Genomic DNA, 14,656 nt, shown 5'->3' with positions numbered 1-14,656 from the left:
GTGACACACAGAGGAGAGACAGTGAGCGAGGAGCATAGAGCGGTGGGTTAGGATGAGACATTACACTCTACAGGGGAGGGGCAGACAGACGGGTTACACAGGGGAGAGACAGTGAGCGAGGGGTTAGGGGTGAGAGCTTGCAGTCTATAGGGGAGGGTCAGACAGACTGGTTACACAGGGGAGAGACAGTGAGCGAGGAGCATAGAGCGGTGAGTTAGGGGTGAGAGCTTGCAGTCTATAGGCGAGTGGATAGGTGACGCAGGACACACTGACAGTAAGTGAGGGGTTAGGGGTGAGAGCTTGCAGTCTATAGGCGAGTGGATAGGTGACGCAGGACACACTGACAGTAAGTGAGGGGTTAGGGGTGAGAGCTTGCAGTCTATAGGCGAGTGGATAGGTGACGCAGGGCACAATGACTGCAAGCTCTCACCCCTAACCCCTCACTTACTGTCAGTGTGCCCTGCGTCACCTATCCACTCGCCTATAGACTGCAAGCTCTCACCCCTAACCCCTCACTTACTGTCTATAGGCGAGTGGATAGGTGACGCAGGGCACACTGACAGTAAGTGAGGGGTTAGGGGTGAGAGCTTGCAGTCTATAGGCGAGTGGATAGGTGACGCAGGGCACAATGACTGCAAGCTCTCACCCCTAACCCCTCACTTACTGTCAGTGTGCCCTGCGTCACCTATCCACTCGCCTATAGACTGCAAGCTCTCACCCCTAACCCCTCACTTACTGTCTATAGGCGAGTGGATAGGTGACGCAGGGCACACTGACAGTAAGTGAGGGGTTAGGGGTGAGAGCTTGCAGTCTATAGGCGAGTGGATAGGTGACGCAGGGCACACTGACAGTAAGTGAGGGGTTAGGGGTGAGAGCTTGCAGTCTATAGGCGAGTGGATAGGTGACGCAGGACACACTGACAGTAAGTGAGGGGTTAGGGGTGAGAGCTTGCAGTCTATAGGCGAGTGGATAGGTGATGCAGGGCACACTGACAGTAAGTGAGGGGTTAGGGGTGAGAGCTTGCAGTCTATAGGCGAGTGGATAGGTGAAGCAGGACACACTGACAGTAAGTGAGGGGTTAGGGGTGAGAGCTTGCAGTCTATAGGCGAGTGGATAGGTGAAGCAGGGCACAATGACAGGAAGTGAGGGGTTAGGGGTGAGAGCTTGCAGTCTATAGGCGAGTGGATAGGTGACGCAGGGCACACTGACAGTAAGTGAGGGGTTAGGGGTGAGAGCTTGCAGTCTATAGGCGAGTGGATAGGTGACGCAGGGCACACTGACAGTAAGTGAGGGGTTAGGGGTGAGAGCTTGCAGTCTATAGGTGAGTGGATAGGTGACGCAGGGCACACTGACAGTAAGTGAGGGGTTAGGGGTGAGAGCTTGCAGTCTATAGGCGAGTGGATAGGTGATGCAGGGCACACTGACAGTAAGTGAGGGGTTAGGGGTGAGAGCTTGCAGTCTATAGGCGAGTGGATAGGTGATGCAGGGCACACTGACAGTAAGTGAGGGGTTAGGGGTGAGAGCTTGCAGTCTATAGGCGAGTGGATAGGTGACGCAGGGCACACTGACAGTAAGTGAGGGGTTAGGGGTGAGAGCTTGCAGTCTATAGGTGAGTGGATAGGTGACGCAGGGCACACTGACAGTAAGTGAGGGGTTAGGGGTGAGAGCTTGCAGTCTATAGGTGAGTGGATAGGTGATGCAGGGCACACTGACAGTAAGTGAGGGGTTAGGGGTGAGAGCTTGCAGTCTATAGGCGAGTGGATAGGTGATGCAGGGCACACTGACAGTAAGTGAGGGGTTAGGGGTGAGAGCTTGCAGTCTATAGGCGAGTGGATAGGTGATGCAGGGCACACTGACCGTAAGTGAGGGGTTAGGGGTGAGAGCTTGCAGTCTATAGGCGAGTGGATAGGTGACGCAGGGCACACTGACAGTAAGTGAGGGGTTAGGGGTGAGAGCTTGCAGTCTATAGGCGAGTGGATAGGTGACGCAGGGCACACTGACAGTAAGTGAGGGGTTAGGGGTGAGAGCTTACAGTCTATAGGCGAGTGGATAGGTGACGCAGGGCACAATGACTGCAAGCTCTCACCCCTAACCCCTCACTTACTGTCAGTGTGCCCTGCGTCACCTATCCACTCGCCTATAGACTGCAAGCTCTCACCCCTAACCCCTCACTTACTGTCTATAGGCGAGTGGATAGGTGACGCAGGGCACACTGACAGTAAGTGAGGGGTTAGGGGTGAGAGCTTGCAGTCTATAGGCGAGTGGATAGGTGACGCAGGGCACACTGACAGTAAGTGAGGGGTTAGGGGTGAGCTTGCAGTCTATAGGCGAGTGGATAGGTGATGCAGGGCACACTGACAGTAAGTGAGGGGTTAGGGGTGAGAGCTTGCAGTCTCTAGGCGAGTGGATAGGTGAAGCAGGACACACTGACAGTAAGTGAGGGGTTAGGGGTGAGAGCTTGCAGTCTATAGGCGAGTGGATAGGTGACGCAGGGCACAATGACTGCAAGCTCTCACCCCTAACCCCTCACTTACTGTCAGTGTGCCCTGCGTCACCTATCCACTCGCCTATAGACTGCAAGCTCTCACCCCTAACCCCTCACTTACTGTCTATAGGCGAGTGGATAGGTGACGCAGGGCACACTGACAGTAAGTGAGGGGTTAGGGGTGAGAGCTTGCAGTCTATAGGCGAGTGGATAGGTGACGCAGGGCACACTGACAGTAAGTGAGGGGTTAGGGGTGAGCTTGCAGTCTATAGGCGAGTGGATAGGTGACGCAGGGCACACTGACAGTAAGTGAGGGGTTAGGGGTGAGAGCTTGCAGTCTATAGGCGAGTGGATAGGTGATGCAGGGCACACTGACAGTAAGTGAGGGGTTAGGGGTGAGAGCTTGCAGTCTATAGGTGAGTGGATAGGTGACGCAGGACACACTGACAGGAAGTGAGGGGTTAGGGGTGAGAGCTTGCAGTCTATAGGTGAGTGGATAGGTGACGCAGGACACACTGACAGTAAGTGAGGGGTTAGGGGTGAGAGCTTGCAGTCTATAGGCGAGTGGATAGGTGATGCAGGACACACTGACAGTAAGTGAGGGGTTAGGGGTGAGAGCTTGCAGTCTATAGGCGAGTGGATAGGCGACGCAGGGCACACTGACAGTAAGTGAGGGGTTAGGGGTGAGAGCTTGCAGTCTATAGGCGAGTGGATAGGTGACGCAGGGCACACTGACAGTAAGTGAGGGGTTAGGGGTGAGAGCTTGCAGTCTATAGGCGAGTGGATAGGTGACGCAGGGCACACTGACAGTAAGTGAGGGGTTAGGGGTGAGAGCTTGCAGTCTATAGGCGAGTGGATAGGTGACGCAGGGCACACTGACAGTAAGTGAGGGGTTAGGGGTGAGAGCTTGCAGTCTATAGGCGAGTGGATAGGTGACGCAGGGCACACTGACAGTAAGTGAGGGGTTAGGGGTGAGAGCTTGCAGTCTATAGGTGAGTGGATAGGTGACGCAGGACACACTGACAGTAAGTGAGGCGCATTACCAGCACAGGCAGAATGTTTGAGGCAGGAGTGGGAGGAAGTAACCAGTTGGGAGTGGAGGCGGCATGCAGTGGATGAGTGAAGTGGGCGAGAGGGAGATGAGGTCATACTCCCCACCTGGCACTAACCCGCCCACTATACTTTCAGTCAGGATCCCGGCTGTCTGCATTCCACTGTCTGCATTTTAACGGGTGTTGGGATTCCGACTGCAAAGTGGAGAGGAGGGTTCCTGGAGCATGGTGGGGAGATTGATTTGTAGTGGGTGAATGGGGCGAGTGTTGGTATTGGTAGGAGCCTGAGCTAGATGGGGAACTCTCAGTGGCAAGCAAGCGGGGAGAGAAGGGAAGGAGCAGAGCTTAGTGGTGGAAGGGGGGAGGACGACACTTAATGGGGGGGGGAAGTGTAAGAAAGCTGGGGTAGAGAAGTGGAGGGCACACACAGGAAGGTCTGCAAAGGGAGAAGTACATGGAATCTGCTTTTACCTGATCACCGTAGATGCGGATGGACCCAACATTCGTTGCTCCAACGGCCGTAAGAGAAAAGAAACCGAATTGCCATTGCCCACTCAGTACAACCCGTTCATTCTGACAGAAGAGGCCTGGCATCCAGCGGGCGACATGAGGGCTGACAGACAGCAGGGAACCTAATGGGAACACAGATATATAATATCTTAGTCTCTTATATACTGTATGATTGTACATCTAGGAGAGACACAGATAGCTCAACCGCTTACATCTGACTGTACATCTAGGAGACACTAAGATACCTCAGTCTCCTACACTACACCTGACTGTAAATCTAGGAGACACCCAGAGATACCTCAGTCTATGACGCCTGATTGTACATTTAGGGAATACACAAAGATACCTTAGTCTCCTACATCTGACTGTACATCTAGGAGACACACAGAGATACCTCAGTCTCCTAGCTCTGACTGTACATCTAGGAGATACACAGATATACCTCAGTCTCCTACGTCTCACTGTATATCTAGGAGACACAGATATCTCAGTCTCTTACCTCTGACTGTACATTAATGGATGACACAGAAATACCTCAGTCTACTATGTCTCACTGAACGTCTAGGGAACACACAGTGATACCTCAGTCTCCTATGTCTGACTGTACATCTAGGGAACACACAGAGAAACCTCAGTCTATTACGCCTGACTGTACATCTAGGAGACACACAGTCTATTACGCCTGACTGTACATCTAGGGAACACACAGTGATACCTCAGTCTCCTATGTCTGACTGTACATCTAGGGAACACACAGTGATACCTCAGTCTCCTATGTCTGACTGTACATCTAGGGAACACACAGTGATACCTCAGTCTCCTATGTCTGACTGTACATCTAGGGAACACACAGAGAAACCTCAGTCTATTACGCCTGACTGTACATCTAGGGAACACACAGAGATACCTCAGTCTATTACGCCTGACTGTACATCTAGGGAACACACAGAGAAACCTCAGTCTATTACACCTGACTGTACATCTAGGGAACACACAGATACCTCAGTCTATTACACCTGACTGTACATCTAGGGAACACACAGAGAAACCTCAGTCTACTATGTCTGACTGTATATCTAGGGAACACACAGAGATACCTCAGTCTATTACGCCTGACTGTACATCTAGGGAACACACAGAGAAACCTCAGTCTATTACACCTGACTGTACATCTAGGGAACACACAGATACCTCAGTCTATTACACCTGACTGTACATCTAGGGAACACACAGAGAAACCTCAGTCTATTACACCTGACTGTACATCTAGGGAACACACAGAGAAACCTCAGTCTACTATGTCTGACTGTATATCTAGGGAACACACAGATACCTCAGTCTATTACGCCTGACTGTACATCTAGGGAACACACAGAGAAACCTCAGTCTATTACACCTGACTGTACATCTAGGGAACACACAGATACCTCAGTCTCCTATGTCTGACTGTACATCTAGGGAACACACAGAGAAACCTCAGTCTATTACGCCTGACTGTACATCTAGGAGACACACAGTCTATGACGCCTGACTGTACATCTAGGGAACACAGTGATACCTCAGTCTCCTATGTCTGACTGTACATCTAGGGAACACACAGTGATACCTCAGTCTCCTATGTCTGACTGTACATCTAGGGAACACACAGAGAAACCTCAGTCTATTACGCCTGACTGTACATCTAGGAGACACAGAGTCTATTACGCCTGACTGTACATCTAGGGAACACACAGAGAAACCTCAGTCTATTACGCCTGACTGTATATCTAGGGAACACACAGAGAAACCTCAGTCTATTACGCCTGACTGTACATCTAGGGAACACACAGAGATACCTCAGTCTATTACGCCTGACTGTACATCTAGGGAACACACAGAGATACCTCAGTCTCCTACATTTGACTGTACATCTAGGGAACACACAGAGAAACCTCAGTCTATTACGCCTGACTGTACATCTAGGGAACACACAGATACCTCAGTCTATTACGCTGACTGTACATCTAGGGAACACACAGAGATACCTCAGTCTATTACGCCTGACTGTACATCTAGGGAACACACAGAGAAACCTCAGTCTATTACACCTGACTGTACATCTAGGGAACACACAGAGAAACCTCAGTCTACTATGTCTGACTGTATATCTAGGGAACACACAGAGATACCTCAGTCTATTACGCCTGACTGTACATCTAGGGAACACACAGAGAAACCTCAGTCTCCTATGTCTGACTGTACATCTAGGGAACACACAGAGATACCTCAGTCTCCTATGTCTGACTGTACATCTAGGGAACACACAGAGATACCTCAGTCTATTACACCTGACTGTACATCTAGGGAACACACAGAGATACCTCAGTCTATTACGCCAGACTGTACATCTAGGAGATACACAGAGAAACCTCAGTCTGTTACGCCTGACTGTACATCTAGGGAACACACAGAGATACCTCAGTCTATTACGCCTGACTGTACATCTAGGAGACACACAGAGATACCTCAGTCTGTTACGCCTGACTGCGCATCTTGGAGACACACACATACCTCCGTCTCCTATACAGTATGTGATGTTTCTCATACGTCCTAGAGGATGCTGGGGTCCACTTCAGTACCATGGGGTATAGACTGTTCTGCAGGAGCCATGGGCACTTTAAGAATTTAAGGGTGTGAACTGGCTCCTCCCTCTATGCCCCTCCACCAGACCTCAGTTTAGAAAATGTGCCCAGGCAGACTGGATGCACTCCAGGGGAGCTCTACTGAGTTTCTCTGAAAGACTTATGTTAGGTTTTTATTTTCAGGGAGATCTGCTGGCAACAGTCTCCCTGCTTCGTGGGACCTAGGGGGCAGAAGTAGGAACCAACTTCCTGAATAGTTTCATGGCTCTGCTTCGGGCTGACAGGACACCATTAGCTCCTGAAGGGTACTAAACGCTAGCTGCGGCTATGTGCTTACTCCCACAGCCCGCCGTCACCCCCCTTACAGAGCCAGAAGTCAGCAGACAGGTGAGTGTAAGAAAAAGAATCTTCAGTCATTGTGACGGCTAAGAGGTACCGCGTAGCGGGCGGGAACGCTGCGCACCATGCTACCCACACACACACAGGCACTGCAGGGAGAGGGGGGGGGGGGGGGGCCTGGGCAGCATGAAACCTACTAAACTGGCAAAAAGAAGGGGCATAATATGCTGAGGCACAGTCCTACCCCCGCCAGAATAATTATCAGTATAAAAAAATCTGAGGGGAAATGCGCCATTACGGGGGCGGGGCTTCCTCAGTCAGCCAGCACACTGCTCAGCGCCATTTTCTCTCCCTCCAGGCTGCAGAGAAGAATGCTGGTCCTCCTCCACTGCTGAACAAGTATCAGGGTGCAAAACGGGGGGGCACAGTGAAATTTGGTGCTATATATTGTGTGGAAATATCATTATAAAAGTGCTGTAGGTCTGTGGGCATATTGTATTAACAGACATTTTTTTACTGGCGCTGGGTTGTGAACTGGCAAATCCCATCTGTGTCCTTCTGACAGATTTTACTGTGGGTCTGTCCCCTATAAGCCCCGGAGTGTCTGTGGTGTGGTTGTGCACATGTGAGGCATGTCTGAGGCAGGGAGCTCTTCCCCTGAGGGAGCCATTTTAGGGACACAGAGTTGTAATGTGGTGGTGCTGCCGGTACACCACGAGCCTGAATGGGTGAAAGAATTATGTGATAGTGTGAATCATATCAGTAAGAGATTAGATAAGTCTGAGTCTCATGCAGAGAGCTGGAGAAAATCAGTGGAAGATGTGATTTTTCATAGTCCTGCTTTTTCATCCACAGGGAATCTCTCTGGGTCACATAAGAGGCCATTTGCACAAATAGTACAAACTGATACCGACACGGACTCTGATTCCTGTGTCGACACTAGTGATTCCAGGGGAACAGATCCTAAATTGGCAAAAAGCATTCAATACATGATTGTTGCTATAAGGGAGGTTTTGGAAGTTACGGAAGCCCCTCCTGTACCTCAGGAGAAGGCTTATTTTTATAAAGAAAAGAAAATTAATGTAACTTTCCCTCCGTCTCACGAGCTAAATACTCTCTTTGAGGGAATTTGGGCAAACCCTGAAAAGAAATTTCAGATTCCCAAAAGAATTCAGGTTCCTTATCCTTTCCCGGCAGAGGACAGGAAAAGGTGGGAGTCACCCCCCCGTATTAGACAGTGCCCTCTCACGGTTAACAAAAAGGGTGATTCTCCCTGCGCCTGGGACGGCTTCACTAAAAGGAGCCGGCAAACCGCAAGTTGGAGACTACGTTAAAATCTATTTATGTGGCCAATGGTACATTGCTTGCGCGTGGGTGAGTAGGGCTATCGAAAAATGGTCAGATAACTTGTCATCTGAAATTGACATGATAGATAGAGACGAGGTTCTCCTAAAGTTAGGTCATATCAAAGACGCTGCTGCATACATGCTAGAAGCTATGAAGGATATTGGCTTTTAGGTTCAAAAGCCGCTACCATGGCAGTCTCGGCTCGGTGGGCGTTGTGGATTCGCCAGTGGAATGCTGACGCAGATTCCAAAAGAAATATGGAGGCGCTCCCATATAAAGGTGAGGCCTTGTTTGGAGATGGGCTGGATGCGTTGGTCACTGCGGCTACCGCAGGTAAGTCGACATTCTTGCCTTATGCTCCTGCATCGGCGAAAAAGACACATCACTCTCAGATGCAGTCCTTTTCGGCCCAACAAATACAATAAGGCCAAAGGTTCCCCCTTCTTTCCAGGTAGAGGGAGAGAACGAGGAAAAAAAGTCTGCAGCGTCTCCCGGATCGCAGGAGCAGAAGTCCACCCCTGTTTCTGCCAAATCTGCAGCATGACGCTGGGGCTCCCTTGCGGGAGTCCGCTCGGGTGGTGGCACGTCTGAAACTTTTCAGTCAGATCTGGACTCAATCTGGCCTGGACCCATGGGTTTTGCAAATAGTGTCCCATGAATACAAGCTGGAGTTTCAAGACGTCCCCCATGCCGATTTTTCAAATCGAACTTACCAGCTTCTCTTCCAGACAGAGAAGTAGTAAAGGCTGCAATTCAAAAATTATGTCAGGATCAAGTCATTGTCCTGGTGCCCTTGTCACAGCAAGGAGAAGGTTTTTATTCAAGCCTCTTCGTTGTTCCGAAGCCGGACGGCTCGGTAAGACCAATTTTAAACCTGAAAAATCTGAATCTCTACCTGAGAAGGTTCAAGTTCAAGATGGAATCTCTGAGAGCAGTGATTTCCAGTCTGGAGGAAGGGGACATCATGGTGTCAGTAGACCTAAAAGATGCTTACTTACATGTTCCCATTTATCCTCCTCACCCAGCTTATCTGAGATTCGCAATACAGGATTGCCATTACCAGTTCCAGACATTGCCGTTCGTACTCTCCACGGCAGCGAGAGTATTCACCAAGGTGGTGTCAGAGATGATGGTCCTCCTTCGACAACAAGGAGTCAATATAATTCCTTACCTGGACGATCTCCTGATAAAAGCGAGATCCAGGGAACTGTTGGTGCAGAACATTGCACTCTCCCTGTCAGTACTCCAACAACACGGTTGGATCATAAATTTTCCAAAGTCGCAGTTGGAACCGACGACAAGATTGTCCTTTCTGGGGATGATACTGGACACAGAAGTACAGAGGGTATTTCTACCAGTGGAAAAGGCTCTGGAAATCCAGAGAATGGTCAAACAAATTTTGAAACCAACAAGAGTGTCGATCCATCAATGCATTCGGTTGTTGGGGAAGAAGATGGTAGCGGCCTACGAGGCCATACAGTATTCCAGTGGGACCTGTTGGACAAGTGGTCCGGTTCCCACCTACACATGCACCAGAAGATAGTCCTGTCCTCCAGAGCCAGGATTTCGCTCCTGTGGTGGCTACACAGTTCTCACCTATTAGAGGGATGCAGGTTCGGGATTCAGGACTGGGTCCTGGTAACCACGGATGCACGTCTCCGAGGCTGGGGAGCGGTCACACAGGGAAAAAGTTTCCAAGGAAAATGGTCAAGTCAGGAAACATGTCTTCACATAAACGTTCTGGAATTGAGAGCCATTTACAACGTCTTTCTACAAGCGGGGCATCTTCTTCAAGATCAACCCGTGCTGATCCAGTCGGACAATGTAACAGCAGTTGCGTACATAAACCTTCAGGGCGGAACGAAAAGCAGAGCGGCAATGGCAGATGTGACAAAGATCCTCCTCTGGGCAGAAAGACATGCAGGAGCTCTGTCGGCAATTTTTATTCCGGAAGTGGACAACTGGGAAGCAGGCTTCCTCAGCAGACACGATCTCCATCCAGGAGAGTGGGGCCTCCACCAAGAAGTCTTCGCAGAGGTGACAAGTCTTTGGGGAATACCTCAAGTAGACATGATGGCATGTCGTTTCAACAAGAAGCTTCAGAGATATAGTTCCAGGTCGAGAGACCCTCAAGCAATAGCAGTGGATGCACTAGTGACCCAGTGGGTGTTTCGGTCGGTGTATGTCTTCCCTCCACTTCCACTAATACCGAAAGTTCTCAAGCTGATAAGAAGAACAAGGGTTCGAACGAACCTCATTGTCCCAGACTGGCCAAGGAGGACTTGGTATCCAGATCTTTAGGAGTTGCTCATAGAAGATCCTCGGCCTCTTCCTCTTCACGAGGACCTGCTGCAGCAGGGGCTGTGCGTGTATCAAGACTTACCGCAGCTGCGTTTGACGGCATGGCTGTTGAGCGCCGGATCCTAGCCCGAAAGGGTATTCCTAAAGAAGTCATTCCCACTCTTATTCAGGCCAGGAAAGGAGTAACGTCTAAACATTACCACCGTATTTGGAGAAAATGTGTCTTGGTGTGAATCCAAGAAGGCTCCTACGGAAGAGTTTCAATTGGGATATTTTCTCCATTTTCTACAGGCAGGTGTGGATGCGGGCCTGAGATTGGGTTCAATCAAGGTACAGATTTCGGCCTTATTGGTTTTCTTTCAAAAACAATTGGCCTCCCTTCCAGAAGTTCAGACATTCGTGAAAGGGGTGGTGCACATCCAACCTCCATTTGTGCCCCCGGTGGCACCATGGGACCTTAATGTGGTGTTGCAGTTCCTTCAGTCGAATTGGTTTGACCCTCTACAGGAGATAGAATTGAAGTTTCTCACTTGGAAAGTGGTGATGCTTTTGGCCTTGGCATCCGCAAGGCGGGTGCCGAGTTGGGGGCCTTGTCTCACCAGAGCCCTTACCTGATCTTCCATGAAGATAAGGCAGAGTTAAGAACTCGTCAGCAATTTCTTCCGAAGGTGGTTTCGTCTTTCCAAATAAACCAACCTATTGTGGTGCCAGTGGCTACTGACACCATCACTGCGTCAAAGTCTCTTGATGTGGTCAGAGCTTTGAATATTTATGTCGCTAGAACAGCTCGGATACGGAAAACGGAGGCTCTGTTTGTCGTGTATGCTCCCAACAAGATTGGGTGTCCTGCTTCTAAGCAGACCATTGCACGCTGGATCAGAGGTACGATTCAGCACGCTCATTCCACGGCAGGATTGCCGATACCGAAGTCAGTAAATGCCCATTCTACTAGAAAGGTGGGCTCATCCTGGGCGGTTGCCCGGGGGGTCTCAGCACTACAGCTTTGCCGAGCAGCTACTTGGTCAGGGTCAAACACGTTTACTAAATTTTACAAGTTTGACACCTTGGCCGATGAGGACCTCAAGTTTGGTCAATCGGTGCTGCAGGGTCATCCGCACTCTCCCGCCCGTACTGGAGCTTTGGTATAACCCCATGGTACTGAAGTGGACCCCAGCATCCTCTAGGACGTATGAGAAAACAGGATTTTAATGCCTATCGGTAAATCCTTTTCTCCTAGTCCGTAGAGGATGCTGGGCACCCGACCCAGTGCGTACTTTACCTGCAGTTATTAGTTTTATAGTTACACAGCTGTTGTGTTACGATTATTTTCAGCATGTTGCTGCAATGGTTTCATGCCCGTTGGCATGTGTTATGTTGAATGCCATGTTGTGTGGCATGGTTGAGGTGTGAGCTGGTATGAATCTCACCGTTAAATTATAAGTAAATCCTTTCCTCGAAATGTCCGTCTCCCTGGGCACAGGGGCATAGAGGGAGGAGCCAGTTCACACCCTTGAAAAGTCTTAAAGTGCCCATAGCTCCTGCAGAACCGTCTATACCCCATGGTACTGAAGTGGACCCCAGCATCCTCTACGGACTAGGAGAAAAGGATTTACCGGTAGGTATTAAAATCCCGTTTTCTGCTGCGGGGTACACTGGGCTCCACAAGTCTGGGCAATGGGGTGTAGAATAGGATCTTGATCCGAGGCACCAACAGGCTCAAAGCTTTGACTGTTCCCAGAATGCACAGCGCCGCCTCCTCTATAACCCCGCCTCCCAGCACAGGAGCTCAGTTTTGTAGTTGGTGCTGCAGTAAGCAGGCACATAACAGAGGGGCTGCTCCAAGCAGCCCAAAGAAAAGCTTTTTACGAGGTAAAAAGTGAAGACTTCAAGGGCAGCAGTGGTGGTAAAGTCTTGTGACATTCACTGCTGCAGCTCCAGCTCTCCCCCAGCGGCGCTGTACACTCCCGAGCCCTGGTTGCCGGGTACCTACAGCGGAGGCTCCGGTTTACTTCACGTTAGACACACACGGCTGGGGCCCTCCAGGATCGCGTGGCTGCGCTTCGGGAGGTAGTAAGTGGGTCCCGCTTGCGGGACCCGGTCTTTATCGCGATCCGGCGCGGTCAGTGGGAGGCGGGCCGCGTGCGCTGGCCACTGTGGCAGTACAGGCGATCCCACTAGATCACCAGGGCATGGGCGCAGGTCAGGTTCTCTCTCTAAACCAATTCTTATATCACCCACAGTACCCGGTGGTTTTGCCAGCAGAGGAGATAAGGCTTAGACCTGAAGCCCCTCCCCCAGCCCCAGGGCACCATTTCCCGCAAGTGTCCCCGCCCTGGAGCTGCATATCTGTCTCTCCCTCACTCCCTGTCAGTGTCTGGGCGCCATTATCCCTCAGCTCACTGTTCCTGGGAATGCTTGGGCAAATCCTCCTATGTAAAGCCGCCTGGTTGTCAGCGCTGTGACTTTACATGACACTTAAGTATTCTACCTGCCTTTTTAGTCAGTGTTAGTTAAGAAAGAGTGCATTTAGTCAGGGTTTCCTTGTACAATTACCCTGTGATATACATCCAGTTATTACTGTGTACTGTTATATCTATTGTTATATAGCTGTGTAAGCTAGTCCAGTGCAGTATTATTGTTAGTAATAACCTCTGCATTGTACAAACTGTGACTCTGTGTGTGCATTAGATAGCTGAGTGGTGTCCATCTCGTGTCTTTCACTCATCTTGCTATCCCTATATTCTATAACCTGAAGGGGCTTGGTGCGTCAGGTGTTATCTAATATAGGATTTTCACAAAGATATACTGTATTACGTATTTTTCTCTGTGATTTAGTCACCATATCTCTCCTTTATCTCTGCTGGTGCTGACTACACTGCGCAGGAGTTTGGGTTTAGAGGTATTGTGCTGCTGCCAATTGTACTGTGTTACCTGATACTGCAAGTTATATCATGTCTGCTTCTGAGGGTAACGGTTCTGGGGCTGAACACACTGCCGGAGTTGCTGACGCCACGGGGCCATATGAGGAGAATATAGCAGCCGTGGGCTCTGGTTCTGGGGCTCCTTGCCCCCCAGTGGGACTGTGGCAATGGAGGCACATACTGACCCACCGTGGGCCGCTTTTTCCATGCTTCCGCATACGCTAGTTCATAAACTAACTCCCCCTATGGGACCCCCAATGCCGGTACAACCGTATGTGGTCCCTGCAGCTAACCCACCGTGGGCGGACAATTTATCTGCTCAATTAAAGAAGTTGAACCAGTCCTTGACTACTAAAAAGTCTGACCAACGCTCGCCTAAGTTCAAGAGGTCCTCTAAGCGAGCACTTATCTCCTCACAATCCACTGCTGTCACTGACACCTCGTCTGATGAAGACGGCACATATACTGACCCCTCAGGTTCTGACTCAGATACGGCTGATGGGGAGGGTAGTTCACATGTGGATGTTCCTGATCTTTTGGAGGCTGTTAAGTTAATTCTGCAGCTTACGGATGATCCCGAGCTATCCGTCCCTCCTAAGAAACCAGATCGGTTCAAGCGTCAGAAGGTGGTTAAGCAAGTTTTACCTCACTCTGAGCACTTAGTGGATATACGTCAGGTACCCTGGGAAAACCCGGGTACGAAGTTTGTGCCTCAAAAGAAGATGCTGGCTCGCTATCCCCTCGCGCCAGAGCTGTCTAAGAATTGGGAAACGCCTCCTTCAGTGGACTTTCATGTGGCTAGGATGGAGGTTTCCTCAGCTCTACCTGTCACTACCGTCACGTCTCTAAAAGAGCCTACGGATAAACGTGTGGAGGGTTGTCTGAAAGCGATTTACACCCTCATGGGTGCTGCACAAAGGCCCACTATTGCAGCTACATGGGCTGCAGAGGCTATTGAAGCATGGGCCTTGGAGTTAGAAATCTCTTCTGACTATGCTAGACAAGGTTTGTCACATATTGTCACAGCTTCTCGATATATTAAAGAGGCTGCTTCTGATGCCGGTATCCTAGCAGCCAAGG

At 50.2% G+C, this 14,656-nt stretch overlaps 1 protein-coding gene across 2 annotated transcripts in view; it reads right to left on the bottom strand.

Moving 5' to 3' along the window:
• Positions 1 to 14,656, bottom strand: part of LOC134945934 (phosphatidylserine decarboxylase proenzyme, mitochondrial-like) — a 110,456-nt gene that overhangs the window by 10,861 nt on the left and 84,939 nt on the right. For both annotated transcript variants that reach the window (XM_063935499.1, XM_063935500.1), the window contains one exon: positions 4,009 to 4,169. In XM_063935499.1, coding sequence (XP_063791569.1) covers positions 4,009 to 4,169 — 161 coding nt within the window. The remainder of the gene's footprint in view (positions 1 to 4,008; positions 4,170 to 14,656) is intronic.

The sequence above is a fragment of the Pseudophryne corroboree genome, chromosome 7 (assembly GCF_028390025.1).
Source record: "Pseudophryne corroboree isolate aPseCor3 chromosome 7, aPseCor3.hap2, whole genome shotgun sequence".
NCBI lineage: Eukaryota > Metazoa > Chordata > Amphibia > Anura > Myobatrachidae > Pseudophryne > Pseudophryne corroboree.
This window is presented reverse-complemented; position numbering and strand designations above follow the sequence as displayed.